General features: G+C 37.5%; 1 protein-coding gene across 13 annotated transcripts in view; it reads right to left on the reverse strand.

The window, feature by feature from the left end:
- Positions 1–23,012, reverse strand: part of LOC105231492 (serine-rich adhesin for platelets) — a 54,898-nt gene that overhangs the window by 19,059 nt on the left and 12,827 nt on the right. The window contains exons 1-2 of one of the 13 annotated variants that reach the window (XM_049447280.1): positions 12,815–13,961; positions 9,756–11,529 (exon numbers count right to left, since the gene is read on the reverse strand). The exons of 9 other annotated variants lie outside the window; for them this stretch is intronic. In XM_049447280.1, the coding sequence (XP_049303237.1) occupies positions 9,756–10,325 (570 nt within the window). In that variant the 5' untranslated portion in view covers positions 10,326–11,529; positions 12,815–13,961. Of the gene's footprint in view, positions 1–9,755; positions 13,962–23,012 lie in introns of those variants that run through there. 3 more of the 13 variants (XM_049447278.1, XM_049447279.1, XM_049447277.1) reach the window with 3 other exon arrangements.

Here is a 23,012-nt window from a genome sequence, read left to right on the forward strand (position 1 = left end):
TGTGGCACATGCACATATGCGTTGGCGCTCAACGCGCCGCAAACACACCCAGACGCACGCATGCTTACAACTAAATTGTTATTGTTGCCACACGGCATATGCCGTTCGGTCAAAAGCGAAAGAAAACCGCGAACTGTCAGTGGACAATGGCTAGTGTTTAAGTTGGTCATTGCTCGCTGCTGCTGGTGCTTCGTGTGAAGTCACGAGATGAAACGCACGAGCTTCGCGTAGAAGGGAAGGAGCAGCAATGGCGAGCGGCATGTAGCATGCGATAATGCAAGGGAACAAAGGAAACTTCAAACATTTGCACGTTTCGTTTAAGAGACGGTGAGCAATGCGGCGAGTTGTCGTTGGACACACGCGTCACCCTTTTCGAACAGAGTTAATAGTTACCTACTTACCACTTACTCTACTCCACGCGACTTGTTAACACACTTAGCCTTGTAGGTACTGTTCATACGTTTGTTGTTGCTTGCAGTTGGTAGACATTTAAAAGCTTATTATATGTATGTATTGGGTTTCCTTTACAAATTGAAGGGTCATAAGCCTTTAAGTCTAATTAAATACTTGACTAAAAGGTCATGTTAACAACTTCCTTTAATTCCTTATTTTATATTTTAATCACATGCAAGCAAAAGTAAGGTATTGTGTTAGGCTTTAAGAGCGTGAGGCAAAGCTTTAATGGCATGCCAACGAAATCTCTGCGCGCACGCGCCCAAATGAGGTATTCCTTTATGAATATGTAAAAAATAGTAATTTATATTATAAAAAATAATAATTTCGATTTTTTAAATTGGAACTTTTTCTTCAAATGGAAACAGTAACGGATTAGACTATGCAGAAGCCCTCGAAAATTAAAAAAAAAAAAAAGAAATTATAAAAATAGAAAGAAATTCATAGTACATTAAAACACAGAGATATCAACATACATGGTAAAACCTACTAACCTTTAAAAAAAAACGAAATTTGACTTAAGAATTTTGAATTATTTTCGTTTTTTTTTGATATTTTTTCGAATCTTCAATTGATATTGGGTTTTTTTTTGATATAAGGTCAAGATAAGAACAAAAAATAAATATTTTAAATAAAAACAAATACAGTGTGTTTGAGACATAATTTTTTACACAAAATTGCGTAGAAAGATGTAGTACAATATAAAAATAAAAACCCAAAATCTTAGTTATTTGATTTTTCACATAAATTTTAAGGTTATGTGTAAAAACTCTATAAACAAAAGTTATAGATCTTTTCAATACCTACAACATTGCCATATAACTTTTTTCCATAGGACGCGTAGTTTTGCCAGAAATCGAGACAAGCCGGTTTTAACGCTTAAAGATATAACCATGACTCTCCCCTTTCTTTTTCCAACTTCAGATCGCCCACAAATAATATTGTGTTCGTGTTTTTTTATCTTTCGTTGCCGATGTGTTTCATCCATTAAGAAGACACTTTGAAAATATTTGGTTAGGTACGGTTCGGTTACCACGAGAGTCGGTTTTATGTAAGTGGAGCGAACCCGGTTTTTTGTACGATAAAGACTGTCAATGCGCAACATTTCTCAAAATAATTTTATGAATGTTTTCTGACGCAACAACAAAACAATCGGAATTTCTTTAAATAAGAATATATTAGGGTGGGTCAAAAAAAATTGGATATTCTTTTTTTCGCTTCGTACTCTGAAAAATAGTATATTAGACACCTCTAAGAAAATGCTTTTAGGTATGAGCTGTTAATTGTAACGGGAATTTCCTCCGGCTAACGGTTCATACTTGGAGAACCTTTCTCAGAGGTGTCTATCAATTAAATTTTCAAAGTAAGAATTTTCAAGTAAGAAAAATGTAATAATCGTTTTTTGTTTTTTTTTTTTTTGGCTCACCCTAATATAAATATCAAGGGATATGCCACCAACCAAAAAAAAAACAAAAAATAACGAAGAATAGCAATAATTCTAAAATACGTGCGGAAAATCAGTTGCTTAAATTAGATTGCTTGGCTTTTTAATTAAGATTAAGAGTATATTTCTATCAACAAAGCTTGTATGACAATCAAAATAGTCGATGAAAAAGCTATTATTATACGTTGTGTATTGATTATTTTATGTAAATTCCGTGATTACAGCTTATGCAACACACAACTGTGACGTATACGGTATTTAAACCGCAGCGTGGGATTTCGGAATTTACCGGAAACTAGTTATGCCATAAACTAGAATGTGGGAAATTTAATAAGCTTTTGCACATGTTAGCACAAAATACTTATATACGGCAATATGTCATATATGAATATTTGTTTTCAGTAAAGTAATTGTGGCCAAGTGGTTACAGAAAGACGTACATACTAACATTAATTTAATCTTGGCATTTGTTTATTACTGATAATAGTAAAGCGTGTGCACATGAGACATGTTTTATAAATAGATCTTTTTTTTAAGACGATAATGCTTAAGCAGCCAAATAAAAAACTATTAGAGAAAAGGAGCTTATCTAATCACATTTCAATTTTGTCAATAAAAATTCTATGCTGTAAAATATGCTATCTTTTAGTAAGTAATATAGCCATATTGAATATGCACATGTACTATATGGGTTTAGCAGATGTGTTAGAAGGTACTCTTATCTGACCACGTTTCAATTCCGTCAATATAGCGTGTATGCTGCAAAATATGTTATCTTTTCGATGTATGCGATAAGCAAGATAATGTTTGGTAACACATGCGCCAGCCCTAATTTAGTAGGTAATATTTATGTATATTGACACATATGTAATATGTATGTCATGAATCTTTACATATGTATGTAAATATTTAAACTAGACTTAAATTTATCCAAGTAATGTTAATCTTAGAACAAAAATTGATAGTATGCGCGTATAAGTACGTATGTATGTACGTTTTTTGCTCAAGGCTTTATCTCTGACCACTAATCCCTTGACAGAAGAAATCTCGACATTACCGACAAAAAAGATTCAATAGGCTCTATCTCTGACCACTAATCCCTTGACATAAGAAATATCAACATTATCGACAAAAAATATATTGATCCAATAAATTGTTTCACGACTGTTGCACTGACTTATAGCTGAACAAATATTTTTATGTAGAAAATTCGAGCAAACAATTGGCATAGAGATAAAATGAAAGTAGTTTGTACCATTTTAAGGATAAACTATTACACTATCTATTATTCCATTCAATGGGAACTTCTTCTTTAATCTTGTAGATAAGTTTTGTGACAATTAGAGATAAAATAATTTTTATCTACATAGTTGCAAGGTTCAGGATATTGCCCTCGCAGTATTATTTTAACAAAAACCAAAATATTTCTTAACATATGACAATACAGTATACGATCACAATAGAGTTTATTGAGAAAACGAACAGTCCATAACTTCATATTATGCTAAACCTATTTCATTATGCGAGTTGTTTCTTCGATTCAGCACAATAATTTTGGTCGTATATGGAAATTAGAAAGCAGATGGAGTATTAAGTGGTAAGTCAAGCAAATATCACAAATCTGAAATAAAGTTCAATGGAAAAGAAAGGCAACAAGTGTGCGCTCTTAAATCCAAATGGAAGAATTTTCACCAAAGTATTTTATTTTATACTGATAATGATATTACAATGAATAAGTGAGCAGTGCAGAGCTCAAATTGCACATACGAATGGTGAAATGTTGATTTTTTAACGATTATTCGCTGAATAACTTGCACTTAATACGAAATAGACCGTAAATTTGCAAGGAAATGTCATTAAAAGGCTGGCAATGAAATTTATCGATTGCAGATAAGCTCGTAATGACAAAGAATTACGCATACGAAACACCCGTTGTGACAGTGTTGACATTGTAGGGTATATTCAACAGCTGTTGCATAAATTTTCCAACGTCAAACTGAAATATGACATATGCACAGGAACAAAACGATAACAGAAGCATTGAAAAATAATTCTATCAGAAAAACAATTGAAATTTCGGTTTACACACAAGTACACCAGGGAATATATGCGTGTATTGGCTAGCAGCTGATGTCGTTTGGGCCGATTAAATAAAGTTCCAATTCGAGTACCGAGTATATTCAATTATAAACAGTGTGATAAATTGCTAATAGGTATGCAACACTGTTAGGGGAGGTGGTTGATTAATGTCAAAAGGGTGGTTTTTCCTGGAATGGTTAGTAATTTAATAAACCATAGCATTATAAGTGTACGTGCGCGTTTAGTGACAAGCAAAATTAAGGAATATGCATAAATACAATGCAGATAGCCAGACAGACTATGAAAGTTTGCAGCGAAACTTGACCAAAAAAAAAACTATAAAATGAAATGCAAAGCTATCGTAAAGGGTGAATTACTATGCAAGGGTGTATAAATATATAAATCAAAATGGACGAGTGCAACATGTTGTAATGCGGGTATGAATGGATATTTGCAAGGAAGGCAGTAAATTTCATATCGGATTTCCGTGCGCGCGTACAGCCGAGATGGGCTAAAATCGATAAGCGAGAGTAAAAAACGATAAAACTCCTATATACTATACATATGTATATGTAAGAATATGCAATCAAGACTGGGTTATGTATGATTTAAGTTGCTGTGCTGCATTCGCTTAAAAAGCCCTGTAAATAATGCATACTTTGCCAGCACGATTTCATACCTGCTTTGGATATATAAAAAAAAAATGTTTCAATCTTCCTTAAACTGAAAGAAAGGTGCTTAAAAATATCAAAACAAGCTGAGCGAATAATGAAAAATGTTCGAGAGCACACATACTAGAACATAGAAGATGAGGTAAGATTTTTTCACTAAATTATTTGAACGTTTGATGAAGGTTAATCCTGACAGAGGAGGATACATTTGAGATAGCTGTAAACAGCTGTAGACGCGAGTGCAGCTGGCAGTGTACAAAAGCGAAGTGCGACAGCAACAATAAACATGGCAAGGCATAGAAGGAAAATCGAACAATTTATGAAGCAATGTAGGACACAAATTAAAGTAAAACAAAAAACATAAACATAGGTGAATGTGCCAAGAAACGGAAGGGAAGCAACTACACATGCACAAGGACAATTTATGGACGCACTTGAGCGCTAAAATGAAGACGTGGGGAATACACACACATACACATACATATGTATGTACAAATGTGTGGCATTAAAAACTAAGGTAACCACTGAAAAAATAAAATCGGAAGAAAAAATCCCTTTGCCAAACAGCTGTCCGTATACTATACGCAATTCGCCTTCGGTACACGTCGATCAATTGTCGACAGCATGCAGCTGGTGGCTGCGGCCCAAGCCGAAATTAAAAAAAAAAATCCAAAAGGGAGCACTCAGCAACCCTTATGCTGTCTTTCTTGAACCCGCATAAAAAATATTATATTTATCTTCAAGATTATAGACTAGAAAGTGGCGGTAATTGGTGAAGAAAAATACAAGTTCCCCCTTAATCGAACGAAAATAGCAGCAGAACCGAATATAAAAACAGGTGGAGGTTAACAATTGCATAAATAGCGTACGGAGAGTTCAATGCAACTGTCGGATATGAGCGCTAAAGACATGTGGCACGTTGCAGCGCAGGTGTTGCAAGCATTTTATCTAAGCTAATGTGTATTTGGTAAATGGCATGTAGTTGTGGTTAGTATTGACAGAGGAAAAACTAAAAAAAAAATAATAATAAATAAAATAAATGTCTAAAGTCAAGAAATAAATAACAAATAATGAAATATTATAAGTAGTTTAGCAACGTGGCAAAAACACGCCGCGTTAGGCAGGCAGCCCTTAGCGCATTCAAGCGCAAAGAAATCAGTTGGGATACTCATACCGCTACTGTGCGTATTATACAATAATGGATTTGTTCCACTTTTTCACTCTTGAGGAAGTTTTTGTTGTTGTTTTACTTGAATTCCCAGCGGTAGCGCTGATATAATACGAAAATTTAGTGTAATGTGCCAGTTGGTTTGGGAAATAAGAAAAAAATTCTATTATTAATTCGAAGGCTTAGCGCTGATTGGGGCGTATATGGACCATAATTGAAGCAGACTTAGATTGCTAATACTGCACGCACATACATACAAATGGCGGCTTTGTAAATGTGCAGCTAGCCGGTTCGGTTAGCGCGCTGCTAGCTTATTGCTGCTTGCTTTGCAGCATTTCAAGCGGGAAATACCCGTTTTGCGATATGTATGAGGCTGTATTGTTTACCTATTAGTCATGAGCAATTACTTAAAAACTTAATTAGGAATTGAACGGATTTCGTAACAATTTAACTGTAAAGTAAAATAACAGAAAAACAACTAATTTCATAGGAGAATTTAATAAGCTATAATGATTTCATCAATAGAGGCTTTATGAGTGAAAATATTGAAACTGGAATTTTATATTATTTAATATTAGTTCGAAATGTGTGTAATTGTGGAATAATTATTCCACTCTCGTTAGGTACACATTTTAATCTGTAAACCTCAGCCCTTAATCAAATTGGAAAAACCAAACCGCAGAGCGTGTGTTTTTATTTTTTTCTGTATGGTGAAATTTTGCTTATATAAGTGGTTATTTTTTATTAGAATGTGTTGATTATAACAGTGCTCTCGTAATACCAAATATTCATGCATAAAAAATTAGAGCTTTCAGAAGAATAGCTGTGCTTTCGCATTTCATTCAAAGCTTTTAACAGTTATTTTTCGAATTAGAAACAGCAATTAGCTTTGAATACTAATTTAGGACATACTCTATAATAAAATTGAATACGGGATAAATCTTTCTTAATTAATTATAGGAAATTTATCTGAAGTCTGTGACGTTTTTCTATTTAAAAGCTTGATTTTTATATGTAGGTTTAAACGTCTCTTCATTTATTAGGTGCGCAACTAAGTTTTCGCTGTTTTTTGTTTTAATGAAAATGAAATTTTATTACATCCTTGCAATAAGAATTATTCGAAGTATAATTATCATATCGCTAGTCACAACTTTTTCTCCATCTTTTTGGCAAAACCCACATACCATTACGGTAAACTGTTTAGGTTGGTTTTGCAATCCAAAAAACAAGCCATTTTTCGATGTGGTCTTGTGAGTGGAACCGCTTCTGAACCATACCATGTGCCATCGAACGGAAAAAATAATCATCGAACGGTGCAATATCTGGGGAATACAGCGGGGGGGTTAGTACTTCCCATTTGAGCGTTTACAGTTAGGTTTCAACGGGCTTGGCAACGTGAGTCTGATTTTTGTCATGCAACAGAATCATGTTTTCATGCTTCTTTTGGTATTGAGTTCATGAGGAACTCAAGCTCCTTGTTTTTGAATCATATCCAGCGCATGTAGTCGCTTTGAAATTGTTGGCGGGTGACTTCTAATGCTGAAGCAAGCTCTTCTTGCATTAGACACGGATCCTCATTGAGCACCGTCTCCAATTCTTCGAATGTTTTTCGACTACGTTTACACGGACAGTCAAAATCACCGTCTTTAAAGCGACCAAACCAATCACGACACGTTATTTCACTTGGAGCTGCGACTCTATAAACTTTTTGGAGTTCCCGATGTGCATCGGCCGTCCATTTCCTTGATTGAAAGAAGAAAATCAACACTTCGCGCAAATGCCGAGCATATGGCAACAGATCGGACATACATATTCGCATTACCAAAAATGTAAGACATATAAACAACTTGACTAATGTGGAAACGCAGTTTCCTTTTCATATGCCTAGGTAAAGTTTATCACACTTTTGTTATATTAAAATCGAACACCACAAATTGTTGGAGCCATCTATTGACAAACAGCGGGAAGATATTCTTCTAGATATTATTCTACTGTCTGCTTTTAGAAAATAAAACCCACTATCCAACGAAAGTATGGACTAAAAAGCTTCAAATATAAATGAGAATTGTGTTTTTGAATTAGTAAGAGTTCTTAGAGAAGAAGCAGAGGAAGAGGAAAACCTCCACTCTGTTGAAAAGACCAGATGGAGAGGGACCTGGCTTCGCTTGGAATCTCCAATTGGCGCCAAGCAGTCACTTTTCACATGCCTTTCAACAGCTTTGAAGAATATAACTTAGAAATATTCTGAATTGGAATTTACTTTCGCTAAGCTATGGAGTTCACCACACACCTTTAACATATTTTTTTTCAAGGAAATTGATTTAAAAATAGAAATTAAGTGTATTGAATTTCATTTCATGCCTATATTTTATAAGTTTTGCCTGATACGCGCAGTACAAAGATTTGTGTTTGCTGCTGCAAGTATCGGGTATCCCAAGGTGAGTAAAAAAATTCTTCAAGCAAATTCCTGGCATTCATAAAAAGCCAATAATAAACGTGGGAATATTTTGCGCATCCTTAAACGGCATAAGTGAACACGTACAAAAAACACCTCAAGCATTGAATTACACAGCAAAAGCAAGGGTGTATACATATGCATACATACATACATATGTATGTGTATATATAATTTAACGTAACATTTTGATTGTTGTGAAAAGGGACATATTCTCGAGACATTTACACAAACAATTAAACATAAATAGAATCCGGCTTTAGCCTATGTTTATTTCAAATATTTGCATAATACTTAAACGGTTTGATTTTCGCGGCAATAAAAAGAAACTTCGAATATACGTTAAGCCCATAAGCAAAGAACCGCGCGAACGCGTACACGAAGAGCGCGGCACAACAGGATATCCTGCCTTGTTTTCGCGCTTGACGCCGCACAGAAGAACACTCCCAACGAGGTATAAACGAAGTAAAGTTTTGTGTGAGCGAAAAGCGCGAAAAAGCGACAGGATGGAACAGCTGCCGACAGCCGTCAGCCGACGGCCGACAGAGTAGACGCGAAACCACCCCTTTCGTGAAATATTTTACAATTAATATTACAATATTTTTTAGGCGATTTTTCGTGGCTACGGCAAATCTCGACAACAAATACATACACGTATGTAGTTACATTGGTGTGCATGTGTGTGTGTTTATAAAAATGTAAAACGTGTAGTTGGGAGCATTTGAAGCACGTGGGAAACGTATGCAAATGAAAAATAAACAGATGAAAAAGTGGAATTCAAATAATAAAGGAAATAAAATGATGAAAAAAAAAAAACAATTATGACTTTGCTGTCGTCGATGACGAAGCCAACTAATTGCGTGATGGCGGTGCTGTTGGTGACGTTGCCGCGAGAGAAAACGCAGCGCGCTGGCGGTAGTGTTGCCGATTATGGCAACGGTTGACGGTGGTGGTGGGTGTGTGAGGTAAGCAGGCGATTATGGTGCCGTTGACCGGCAATAAGACTACACACAACGCCGACAAAGCAATACAAACAAACAAACACACATATTGCATGCATATAGACGGAGAGAGAGGCAAAGCTTGTCATACAAATTTATATGCGGCGCGGCATTTGTTGACAGGCGCACAGCAAATATGACGGTCTAAGCGGCAGATATGTATCTGTATAGATACATACATATGTACATATGTACGAGTATATTGGATGCATAGGTGTATGCAAGTTTGTTGTTTATTTAGCACACGATAGGCGCCGACGACTCTTGCAAGCGAAACATTTATTTACAACAATTCTTGCCACATATGTATGTGTTAAAGCCAATTACTTATGTACATACATATGTACATAAGCATGTATACAACATGTAGGGGCACAAGTAACTATGTGTATTGGTTTCTAACTACATTTCACGTTATATGGCTATATTTACATATATGGTATTTACATATTTAGACAAAAATATAAGTGTGTTTTATTATTACCCCGGAAAGCAGGAAACGTATTTTTAAATTGTGCGGATATGACAACGCCGTTGCCGTAGTTGCCGTCACTACGCTGGCGCTACTGCTCACCGCTGACACTACGCTGCAGCAGGGCGATGATGAGGCGGGTGACACGGCAATATATTCATTTGATATTGTAGCTGATAAAAACGATGACGCCGATGAGGAGGGCGATGACGATGCTGAGGTAGAGTGATTCAGATGCGCATGGTGATGATGATTATTATGATGATGATGTTCGCCATCATCACGTTCACGATCACGATGACGTCGATGATGATGACGTTCACCATCACGTTCGCGACGATGATGCTTTTCGCTACGTCGTTCCTTATCACGCTTATCGCGCTTCTTCTTCTTGCTCTTGCGATGCTCCTTGTACTCGTGCACTTCAATGTGATTATTATTGCTCTCCGCATCCATTGCCTCGGTGTGCGCTTCGTCCATTTTCACGACTGTGAAGGTGGCCGCAATCGCGGGTACATCACCTGCCCGCGGACTGTCGAGTGGACCGGCTTGTTCGCCGCTTGTCGTATCCATCATCATCATTTTGATGTAGTGTTACTTTTTTTGTTACACTTCGACAACAACAAAAAATTGTTTTATATAAATAAACATATATGTGTATATAAATCGGTGGTTTAGAATTTTTCGGAGGTAGCTATGTGCGTGCATATGCGCGTTTGAGTGTGTGTTGAAGGCGGCGGAGTTGTTGACTTACACTATGCTTTGCGCTGAGGAACGCACTCTTGGCGTGATTTTGGCTACTTTTTTTCGAATCACAGCGGTAAATAAATGTCGATTTGAGCATTTACTTTGTACGTTTGCATGCGTGTGCGTGTGCGTGTGGTACTTGCGTCGAGTCAACGTTGTTTGCTCCACCGTTGTTGGCTTCCTGTGCGTGTTGTTTAACGTGTTCAACGTTTTTGATGTTGCTTTTGTTTATTTTTGTTGTTTCGTCTTCACGTCTTGTAGCGTTTTACTATCAATTATGCTTTGGATACACGCGTTTTTAAAGTAATTGTATTTGTTATTTGTTGTAAATTTTATTGTGCGCACGTGTGTGTGTGTTTTAGACCTTTTCTTGGGAATGCTTTGTGTGGTCGTTACCTTATCGTCGCACTTTTTAGCCAAATAGCTATTCTTCTTATACACTTTTTCAACTTTTCCTCATTCTACTATGTTTCGAGCAGTGCTCGTGGCTAGTTGGCTGCTTCGTAAGCTAACCGTTGCTTAAATCACTTTTGCCGTCTGCCACTTCTTGAACACAAACACTAGCACAGCTCACCTGTAGAGTTGCGGTGTGCGAGATTTTTGCTTTCTTGAGAACAGGCGAAATTCTTTTATTATTAGCTTCACTTATTCCATTGTTTTGTTGCTACACTTTATCCATAAAGCTTCTTTGTATATTTATATATATGTAAATATTTCTATATATCTACTGGTTTTACGCTTGCAGCTGTGTTAGTTAAACGCTTATTCATTTGCTGTTTTTATTATTATTTTCTATATTTTACATAGACACCGGTGTGATCTTTCATTTTGTTATTTCTTTGAGTTGACTTGCTTTGGTTCAGGTAGCTTTCTTTGCTAAAATTAACAGCACTTTTTTTTATTTTTGTATATTTCTTCACAAAAAGTGTTCACAAAAAATTATATAATGAAAACATGTTTTTTGTCTACTCCTAACTTGTTTTTATGCAGGATTGAAGGGGTGTTCTTATTACTTTCCATATGTTGTGTTTGTTGTTAACTGTGTTGACAAAAAATAGTATTAGCTATTATTGTAGTTATTGTAGAAATTTGTTATCGGTATGACGCGTACGAAGTATATTTTTGTGCCGAAATTTAAAACACTTGAGCTAGTTTGGGCAATTTGATAAGCAACAACAATTTTGTGTTTTTTTTAACACGTTGGCTTTTGCTCAGACAAACTGGACCAATTTAAGCTGACAGACTGTGTTTAACTAAAAGCCAACCAATAACCAATGGTTATGAGTTATTAAAAAAAGGTTGCTGCTACAACAACAAAGCTTAAAATCGCGTGCCTCGCAGCATGATTTTTTGACTTTTTCTCCAATGTGCAGTTAAAAGCTGCAACCAAGCCAAAATCGCAAGAAAAAATAATTACATTCTAAAGGAAAAAATCACAAATAATTGCTCCGATGCGGTCAAAGCAATTTAAGCTCGTTTTTTTTTTTGTTGTTCTTATTACGGCTATGTAGATATTTCTTTGCCGCCGTCGAATAATCACGCAGATATGCACAAATTAAATACCAAAAACGTTTCGAAACACGAATTATGTAAAAAAAAAAATCTGCACTCGTCTGTATATTTATGTTAGTATATTCACTGCAATGCGGACAAAACGGCTCAAACGCAACGCGGCAACGATAATTTGCTGCCTATTTTGGCTGCCTGTCTGCCACACCGAACGCGACGGCGACTATTTGCTGCAATACACGGTTGTACCCGACATGCAGACAGATGTATGCGCGCTGTTACCAGAATCCACAGGAAGGCCAGCGCGCCGACGAAAGACCAAACAAAAGCGAGACGACAAAAACCCGGCCGACGGAGCAAAATTTACAAAAACAAAATAAATAAAAGTGATTGAACGCACACAAAACACACGTCGAGTCGAAAGCTATATTAAACAAAAACACTTTGTATAACAAACATACGAATGAATGCACCGACCCAGCGACCGGCTGACACTTTGACTTCAGTCACTGACTAACCAACAAACCGGCTGACTATTCGCCTATATCTGGATGTGGCTGGCGGCTGCCTGCCTGCCTGCTTGCTGCAGTCGAGGTAAAGTTGCATATATACACACACACACACAATATACACTGTGATCTCCTAGAAACTATAGTGCACACAATATGTATGTGCTACACAGCAAATGCGGCGATAATAAATTTTTGCTTATTTGTTGTTGTTGCTATTGATGCAACAGTGCAAGCGCAGGCAGTAGCAGTGGCAGCATAGACGCTATAAGCTGGCAATAACATTTATTAAACACATTTACTAACCGTACATTAAAACGAGTGGCGTGAACGCTATGACCGAACGGTTAATACTGACTACACGCCAGCGTTGGGATTCGCTCAGAAGGTCGGTTGGTCTATCGGCTGTGGCGTGCTCACACAGCTCAACAAACATTAGGCTTGCCTGTGCCTGCATTGATCTGCCTATCGTTAAACCAGCCATTGTACCTTTGCGCTCAGCTACACGAGCTGTAACTCCACTCAGCAAACTCAGTCGCCCTTCATTCTTTATGTTGCTTGGTTGTGTTCTTTTGCGGTGTTCTCTGTGTGACTACGTCTCTAGCTCTTTTTGCGCTCTCTGCGCTACACGCTCACCAGCCCAGCAGCAATCAACCGCATATGCACACCGGTTATGTTATGTTGAGTTACCGATTACCGGCTGATGAACGGCCTGTTGTTGTTTAGAGTAAACACGACATACAGACACACACACGCAGGCATAAATGTTCGTGGTTCGTACTGTTTGCAGTTGGTCGTGATATAACAAAGGTGGCACTGTTGGTAACCAGCTACTCTTTGCCATATTCCTCGGCGTAATCCACCATTGCAACAGCGTACGGTACGTACCTTGTACCTTATCCTGTTGTTGTGTAGAAGTTCATTCGCACTCGCATGGCTAAATTTATAGGTTTGTTTTATGTTGCGGTTGACTCTTTTATTTTCTCTATGTTGTTGTTGATGCCATATCATACTTTGTTGTTTTAGTGTTGTTAATGCACACACATACACATATTGAGTGGTAAGTATATTTTATAAATTTGTTAGGCGGCTCCTATGGAGTTCGATGGCGGCGACAACGTCGGCGCGCCTGTGTGGGGAAAAGAGTTGCCGATTGAGGTGGGTAGGCAGGGAAAGAGTGTAAGGTTAGCGACTCGTATGGTTTCAGCACAATTTTCGATTGTTCCTTACAATGTTGTGAAGCGTGTTAAGTCATATAGCACACAGCATACCTCATATGTATGTATGTATGTACTTTTAGATATAAATGTATGTTTGTGTGTGTAAAATAGCTTATTGGTTGTTTGTTTTGTTTACTGTTTCTATTATAGCTGGCTTGCGTTAAGTTGAGGTGTGTTTTACCGCTTCACAAACTACTCAGTATAATTTACATACACAAATACAGTGCTTGGACAAGAAATTGGAATTGAGAATAAAACCGTATGACCGTTTCCACAATATCTGATTAGCAGCCATTTGTCAGTTAAGTTCTAGTTAAAACAAGTTTCTTAGCGAAAGAAGAAATCTTGGTTAAGTTAATCACGACGTAACTGACAGATGGCTGCTAACCAGACATTTAGGGCCGCTTTCTAAGTTGTATTATACGCTTATATTAAAGTAGACTTTACCTATACCCGACGAAATGGTGCGAGAGAAGTTGATTTCATTCACACGTCAAATAGTATTTATTGGACTTGTTCAGATTTATAGATTGAAAACACGATGGAAATTCTCAAGGTCATACTTGTTCAATGGACATTTTGCTAGAAACGTACAGAATATAGAGTTCTAATAAGTTATCAAAGCATACTTTTAGGCGCTTTCACACTGATTTTGTTAAAGCATCACTAGTGACTCCATTAACAATCGCGCCGCTGTCAATAAGGAAAAATCCATAAGTCAAAATCAACACGTTGACTGCAATACTATATGAATATTGCTGACAGTTGTCTTCTAGCGCTTATCGCGATATGACTAGTAGACGACCGGCTGACTCGTGGTCGCTTGTTTATTACAAGTCTAACGAAAGCAAATACATACGTTCGCCCGCCTCAGTTAGACACAAGAAGGTCGTTAGACCGATGCTAAGAAAAAACCAATAAAACAACAAACAAAAATTAATAAAAACAACAAAAAACAGCTGAAGTTTAGAGCGTACAGTTGTGGTGGCAGGCAATAAAAGTAGCAACATTGAAAGAGTAAATTTGTAAGAGACAAAAGAGCGGGTGTGCAATAAAAGAGAGCGCATGTAAACGCAGAGGTAAATGTTATGAAATAGAAATATAAAAATCAAATAAGGAAAAAAATGAATGAAATCGAGAATTGCAATGAAATCGTGTGTAGACGCTCTCAGTGCTTTCCATTTGGCTGGCGGTGCTGTAAGAAATGATGGTGTAATAATTTAACAACAACATAGCAACAACAGTGCACTGTATTGAATGCAGTGTGTGTTTGTATGTTTGTCGGCATAATAATACCAGGAAGAGGCGCAGTGTCAGCGGCCTTTTGTGTGCTATCATCACACCGAAACCTCTATGTGCAGCGGCAGCGCGCTAAAGAACTTACGACGACGTCTACGAAGACTACGATGATACGAAATGATAATAATAACATATTTGTGTACACATAGTTATATATGCTGCTTTGCATGTAAATGTGGGCAATTATGAAGTTAGTGATGGGGAAGACGTTGCCCATGACGATAACGAAAAAAACACTAATACTAACGCGATTATGAAGTTCGGGCCAATGCTGATTTGGCTGTGAGAATGACTAGGAAGATATTGTGCCTATAAGATGTACAAAAATAAGAAGGTAAGAAAAAAAAAGCCAACGTATATAAAAAAGTAAATAGAAAGCAGAGCAGAAAACATAATAGACGAAGAAGATGTTATAACAAACGCTGTCGATTGCGTACACAAAACATCAGAGCTAGCTAAGAAGACAGCACAACAAAGGCACGGTAAAAAAGAAGAAGCTGCTGCCGCCAAGGGCCACCAAAATAGATCAGAGATCAGAGACTGTGACTGTGACGGACTGACTGCAGCGTTAGATAGACTAGATAGTTGCATAGATGCATGGCGATTCAATGGCATGCTATGGAAAGACGTTCGAATACGTTTAGAGCGCTGGAAAATATGAAAAAGCAAATATTCGAAGAAGGCAATGAAAATATAGAAGAAAACTTTCAACATTTTAGAGCGAAGCTAAATTTTGATTGCAGACAGACACAGGGACCTTAGATTGATGGGCATAGACAGCCGCAAGATTGTGCCTTTCTATTTATGTTTACTGCCGCAAAGATTTATTTGTATGTATATATGTATATTTTTGAAACTTGAAAAAAGTAAAAGTCAAAACTATGAAAAGGCAAGCATACATACATACATATCACAGTATATGAGTACAAGCATAAAAATAGATTGCCTGCAAATGTTAACATTTTTCCGACACAAATTCATTTAAGCCATTGAAGCTTATTACAACATTTGACAATGTGAGGAACAATTTGGTTGAAGGATATTTTTTTTTTTTGGAAAAAATAACGGTTTTTTATTTGAAGCTACACGATGGAAACAGATGTGGAAGCAATTAAGTTTTGAATAAAGTTAAAACGGTATATCGTTTACTACTTGTTGACGGTCGCCGATGATTCGAAGCTACGCATGTACCAAATTACATAGAAACAAATTTGGTTCAGTTTTTTTATGACCATTTAAAAAAAGGCTTCGACTTTAAGATTGACGCAAGAAATAAGAGCGTAAGAGCTGATTACTTTGCTAAACGACACGTGTCGAGTTTTCTTATCTCTTGCAAATCCACTTTACACCAAATTCATTATCTAGTCTGAAACTGAGAGTCCTTTGCTCACTATCACGTGTTTGTTGGTACTCAAAACGTGTCATAAAACAATAAAATCATACATTGGTTTATACTAGTTTAAAAAAATTGTTGTTGTATTGTATATTAAAATAAGTTTACGCAAATAGAACTCTGAACGTTATGCATTCGGTTTGTTATAACTGATCAGCTGATTTCTGTTTACATCAGTTTGCTTTTGTGTTATGGTTAAAGTTGTGTTTAAATTTGAATTTCTTTCAATTTGCTATTTTCGAGAGTTTTTGGATTAATGTTATGCAGGTAATATAAAAATGCATAATATATACAATTTTACTAATTAAATGTGCTTTTAGACAAAAGGAAAGCGGATGCGTTCCAACACAACAAGAAAGCAAGTGGCTGTTGGAAGAAGAAAACAGAAAGTTCTCTTTTAACCTCAATATTGCTTTAAGTACACAACTTTTTATATTTTGAATAGTGCCCCCATCACTCACACCAAACAGTAAGTCACCTTTCCTATAAATAATCCATGCTCGGAAGATCCCAACCTAAATAGCACTATTTTTAATTGTAAATCTAAAGGAAGTTGTGCTCCACCAGAATTTGTGTTAAATACTCAATCGTCCTTTATATAATTCAAGATGCGAAGAAATTCGTCCGGGCGAACACGAACCATTGCATTGAAGCGGCTGCTTCTGACTTGGTATTCCGAGATGAACACAACCATTGTGCTTTTTTTCTTTAATTTTGGCTTTAAATAATTTTATGAGACCCCTAAATATTATTAGGAATATCAAGGTCATATTTAAATAACTAAAAGTGTTGGGTTATGCAGGCACAAGATTTACGTTTTCAGTATGACAGTGCCAATGCGAAACGCAGGCATTATAATATCCAACTTCAACTTACGTGGTGGGTGCTAGTGACCTTCTCTGCTTCCTGCTACCAAATTTACCATTTGGAATAGCTGCAGATGAAGGGAGTGATATGAACTTCAATGAATATTTAAAATGTAAATTACAGTTATATAGAGTGTGAAGAGAATGCCCACAAAACAATCAAAAAAATTAATTGTAGCTATCAAGAATTAATTCACTTTCAAGTAAGTTTAGACAAAGCTGTTTCCAGCTGCCCAAATTATTCACACATCGAACGTGTTACGGAGCAGTGCATTAGACGCACTGGAACAATAGATGAATAACCTTAAGGACACGGTAATGCACGTGAGCGCATAGAAAATACAATTTTTTTTGAAAACAGTAAACTAAAACTGAGAAATCGGCACACAAAGATTGTGCGTATGTGTTTGTGCAAGAGTGGAGGGTTGTTTTGCAGACGTCACGTCAATGACTTAACTGACGACTGCCTAATGGGCTGTAGTGCGTTATGGGAATCACGTAGACATTCAGTCAGCGCAGTCAACAGTCATCCCGCCATAAGGAAGCAACCAACAGTTGGCGATAATCAAACCAATCTACAGCCAACTCTATAGAGAGCACTGTATTTGCATTCTGGATTCAGCGTATACATCAGCTTTTCCATACACATACATGCATACATGTGTACGCTTATTGAAGTCGTCGTGCGCCTTACAGGCCAATAGGGGATGACAAAACTTTCACAAGTAGATTAAAAGCCAAAGGGCGCTAACGAATCGGAAAAAATACGACAGAAACAAGAAAAAAAAAAGAAAATAATACCCTTCACAAATGTATTTTTTATAGTAACTATATGATTTTGAACGACCAATTAGTATGGCAACTGAGCGGGCAATTGAGAAGTAAACACCTCTCTCGGCGACCAAAAACCAAACTCTATAAGTCACTTATTATACTCGTAGTGCTATATGGTGCAGAGGCATGGACGATCACAACTACTGATGAGTCGGCGTTACGAGCTTTCGAGAGAAAGGTTCTACGCAAGATGTATGGTCCTTTGCGCATTGGAAACGGCGAATATCTCAGTCGATGGAACGATGAGCTGTACGAATTTCCGACGACATTGACATAGTTCAGCGAACTAAGAGACAGCGGCAACGCTGGCTAGGTCATGTCGTCCGAATGGATGTAAACACTCCAGCTCTGAATATATTCGACGCTGTACTCGTCGTGGGAAGCAGAGAAAGAGGAAGACTTCCACTCCGTTGGTAGCACCAGGTGGAGAAGGACCTGGCTTCGCTTGGAATATTCAATTGACGCCACGTAGCAAAAAGAAGAAACGACGAAATCGACTCATCTCAACAAGCTGATCATTTGTATTATATAAATATTTACATTATTGGGTCATCAATGTTTTCTCCTGGTTGCCGCAAACTTCGTGGCCCTGTTCAGGGTATAAAAACAAAGATTGTGTGCAATGACTTTGTCTGCGCATATACATAGATATTTGCATAAATATATCACATGGTGTAGTAACATTTAGACAGCGTAAGAAGAGCGGTCAGAAGCGAAGAAACAGGATGCAGGATGCAGAATGCAGGAAGCAGGGACTCACACAAATGGCACGATGTCAAGAGAGTAACAAGGCACACAGCAAGAAAGTGAACAGACGAGCTGGCGAGCAACGCGAAATGAGCGCAAGCTAATGCCACTAAAGGGACGCTCCCATAAATTGAATGGCAACGGCAATGTTGTGGTGGTGAAATAAAATCAGGCAGTAATAAGGACACCACGCCACACCACACACTGCTAAGGAGTAGCAGCGTCAACACTATTGTTGTTGTTAAGAACAAAATTTGCTTATTCACTGGTTGAGCAGCTGAAGGCTCGGCGGAGTGCAAACGCAGTTGGCAGCAGTATGCAAAATTGGCGCTGTGGGATGTACAGAAGTAAACGAGTGCGTGCATGTGTGTGTGTAAATCAGCTTGCCGCCAAATATCCCATTGATTGCATGAAAGCAAAAGCAATTGGTTTGTTCCTGGTTTGGGCTGATACGGTAACCTTTGACCACAGATTGAGCAGTTATGTGTACGCGTACGAGTGCAAACGCAAACATTTGTCGATAACGAGTGCGTGTGCGCGTGTGTGTGCGTATTTCTAAGGCAATATAATTATTTGATGGTTATGGGCGTCTGGCGCACAGGAAGGAAGCTGGAAAACGTGTTTTATTTGCCAAATTCTTGTTGAGATATTTAAATCGAGTACATGTAATGCAAATACAAACACACATATGTGTGTTGATGTGATTGTTGGTATGTTTGTGTTGGAAGGAACAATGTGGCAGGCTAAAATCTTGAAGACGGCTGCAGTAATAGAGAAAATAAAAACAGACAGTAACAAAGGAACAGCGCAACTGCCGATAATCGGCAGGAATCGTGCAAGGAAATCTAATTAAATCGCAAAGCAATAGTTGTAATGAACCGTGAAAGGAAATATCGTTGTGATTGTGTTTTAGTGGTTTGAGTTTTGTAAACAAACATACGTGAAATTGTCGATGTTATTGTTGCGGAATTGTTACACCCATGTCAGTTAATTGCTCGTGGAGTGAGGAACAGGGCATTGAATTAATGTTGGTTGTTGATTTAATTAGTCTTAAGATCTAATAAGCGTTGGCATCTGGCTACTGCGGCAGTAATTAAAATATGTGCCAACTCAAAGCAAGTAATCAGTGTCTTTTTTAAAATACCGTTTCTTAAAAAAAATCTTTACTGAAAAAGGTGATCATCAAGAGATCTCAATACTTCCAGTTGAAGTAATTACCAAGAAAGGATCTATACGTAACCGAGGTTTTTTTTTATACCAAAAAAACAAAAGAATCATTAATCTAAAAATTTAGATTTTGACACGATCGAGACTCTAATTTTCAGATACTTTAAAGTGGCAGATGTTTTTTTTTTTATTTTCCTGAACTGAGGTTCCCTGCAGTTGATGGAACGTTTATATGCATGTAAGAAACGAGACACTTTCAAGCTTTAACAACCAATAATGATTTCTTATACTTGGCAGTTATAGCCAATCGGAATCGGTTTGGAATACGAAAATTTCAGAACTTGTGCATTCGAGGGCTGACAAAGGTAGTTCAGAAGATCAAAACGGTAGAGAAGAAGTGGAATGTAGAGACTTGAAGGGTATTCGCCAATATTTGCGATTTAAAGGGCTTGTCAATTCAGTAAACATTTTAGGTTACGTTAGTTTAGTCTGGTAGGCTAATGAGCCACACAAAGATTCGTTTTGGTCCTCTTCGATGCAAGATGGAGTTCAGTTATGAGATCCATGAGCAGCAGTTATCCTTTAAGATGCCTGCGTTTGATGTGAATTTCAATAGACTCTGTAACCTCACTATCGATACCTCTTCTAGTGTCTCATACCTTGAAGATCCAGATGCTTCAAGCATAACCTTACCAATGCACGGCAAGCGCCTAAGAGGTGTTCCATTGTTTGCCTAGTGCCTTGCTCTTGGCATTTTCCGCAGACTTCTCGATCTGCCAGCACCATTCTGTAGGTGTGCCGCCAGCAGACAGTGGCTAGTGATTATACCGATCATTCGATCATGTTTCTGCAGTCCAATCGATCGAGTGCCAGTAGGAACTGTTTATATTTTCGATCTACTGTTTTACAAATGATTTTTGCAGTTTTGCACCCGTGTAGCTCGTTCCATCGTGTTTTGATTTTTCTTACCATGGTTTTGTCCGAATCGTCGGATAGACAATGCATGAGTAAACTTTATTTATTTACTTCGAGAATTTCATCTAAAGGAAAGATTTTGGTAAGTTTTCCTAATACCTAAAATTGTCGTTATAACAGACAAGAACCCGAAACAACTAAGGCAGATCCACGACCGTAATTAAAAGTGGTTAGCAGTGATATTTCCAAATTACATATACATATACATATTCCACAAATTGATTATTTTTTCTGGAAAAAAATATGTAAGAAAATCTTGGTAAAAAAGCGATATGAAGTGGGCCACTTTGTCACGAACCAATGTATTGATAAAGTAGAAAAGAATAGAGTTGGAGGTAAGACGTATTTATAAAGAGTTCTTTGCGCCCTCAAATATTATTATAAAGCATTTGCTTCGGTGGTGTGAAGCAGGTGCACGAAGGCATGCACTCAGAGTGCATGTTTACACACGTACCGGCATAAACACACATACTATCTCAGTAGTGGTGGGCGTTTCATGTGTAATCGCTTAAAATTACAATACCAACAGTGACGTTGATGAGACAACATACATAAATTTATGCATATACGAGTTCCCATGTGTGCATATACTCGTACATGTGTGTGTGGGTGTGTAGGCAGGTGTGCGTCTCCAGGTAAAGAATATTATTCAAGTTTGACTACGTGATTGGCGTAAGTACCGTTGCTGGTTAAATAAATATGGGGAACGTGCTGCACAGCGAAGTAAACAAAAGAGAAGAAAAACGAAGAAGCAATAAAGAAAATTGAAAAATTTAAATAAGGAGAAGAAGAACACATAAACATACATACATACATACACGAACTAGCTTCAAATGTCAAGTGTGGCAAACGCTAACAACCATTTTACGCGGTGAGTCAATGAGATTTGGCCGAAAGAACTTGTGTAAGCAAATTATGAATTGTAAATGCATTTTGGTATCCGGCTTCCAACAAACGGTTACACACAAAAGTTAGGTTAGGTTACTAACTAATAAGTGAGACAACAACGCACGAATCATTTTTAAATAAAGAATATAAAAATCGGATAATGATTATGTAAACATAAACAAAATCCGATTTTTCTCAAGTGGGGAGTAAGTAAGTATTTTGAAAAATTACAAAAGGGCATTGAGAAAAGAATAATGTTCTGTCAAAGCAAAGATTCTTATTTGGCAAACAAACTGGAAGTCGACTTTAACCTCAAAATTATTGGTTTAAATTTTTAGAAAAAAAGAGAAACTTAATAGACTCAAAATTAATAACTCGGTTGTTCTATCGACTGAAGGAGCTCAACGATTCTAAGAAGGACTTTAACAGCAGAATATATAAACTTATTTTGTATTTTTGTTTTTGTAAGTCGAGGGCAAGATAAAATATCTCCTGCCATCAAACACAGGCGTCGCACCAGCGACTTGGCTGCCACGTCCCTGTTGACAGTCATAACTTGGAAGTCGTAGATAGCTTCGTGAATCTTGGAACCAGTATTAACAGCAACAACCTCGAAAACCAAGGCAGAATAGCTCTTGCCAACAGGTGTTACTTCGGACTGAGTAGGCAATTGAGAAGTAAAGTACGTAAAGTCTTTGAAAGTATTCGATGCAGTACCTGGCGGAGGAAGCAGATGAAGAGGAAGACCTCCACTCCGTTGGAGAGATCAGGTGGAGAAGGACCTGGCTGCACTTGGTCTGTCGAATTGGCGCCAAATTGCGAAAGTAAGAAAGGACTGGTGAAAAGAAGAAAAAGTCGAGCAAGTTCTTGGCGACTCTTTATGGTGACCTGGCACCTAAGACATCATTTTGTGATAGCAAGTTGATAACGGGCTTGGTGCACTGGCTATGAAAGCGCATTTTAAGAGATATCAAACGAGCGCAGCTTTGTTCCGGATACTGTAGCAGGTTAAACTCTTACCTATTCAGAATAAAATAGAATATATCCAATATATGTCCTCCGTACAATGAGTCTCCGCATGACACTGGCCACCTCTATGCATGCCCTACCAATCC

This window comes from Bactrocera dorsalis, chromosome 2, assembly GCF_023373825.1.
Source record: "Bactrocera dorsalis isolate Fly_Bdor chromosome 2, ASM2337382v1, whole genome shotgun sequence".
In the NCBI taxonomy this organism is placed as follows: Eukaryota; Metazoa; Arthropoda; class Insecta; order Diptera; family Tephritidae; genus Bactrocera; species Bactrocera dorsalis.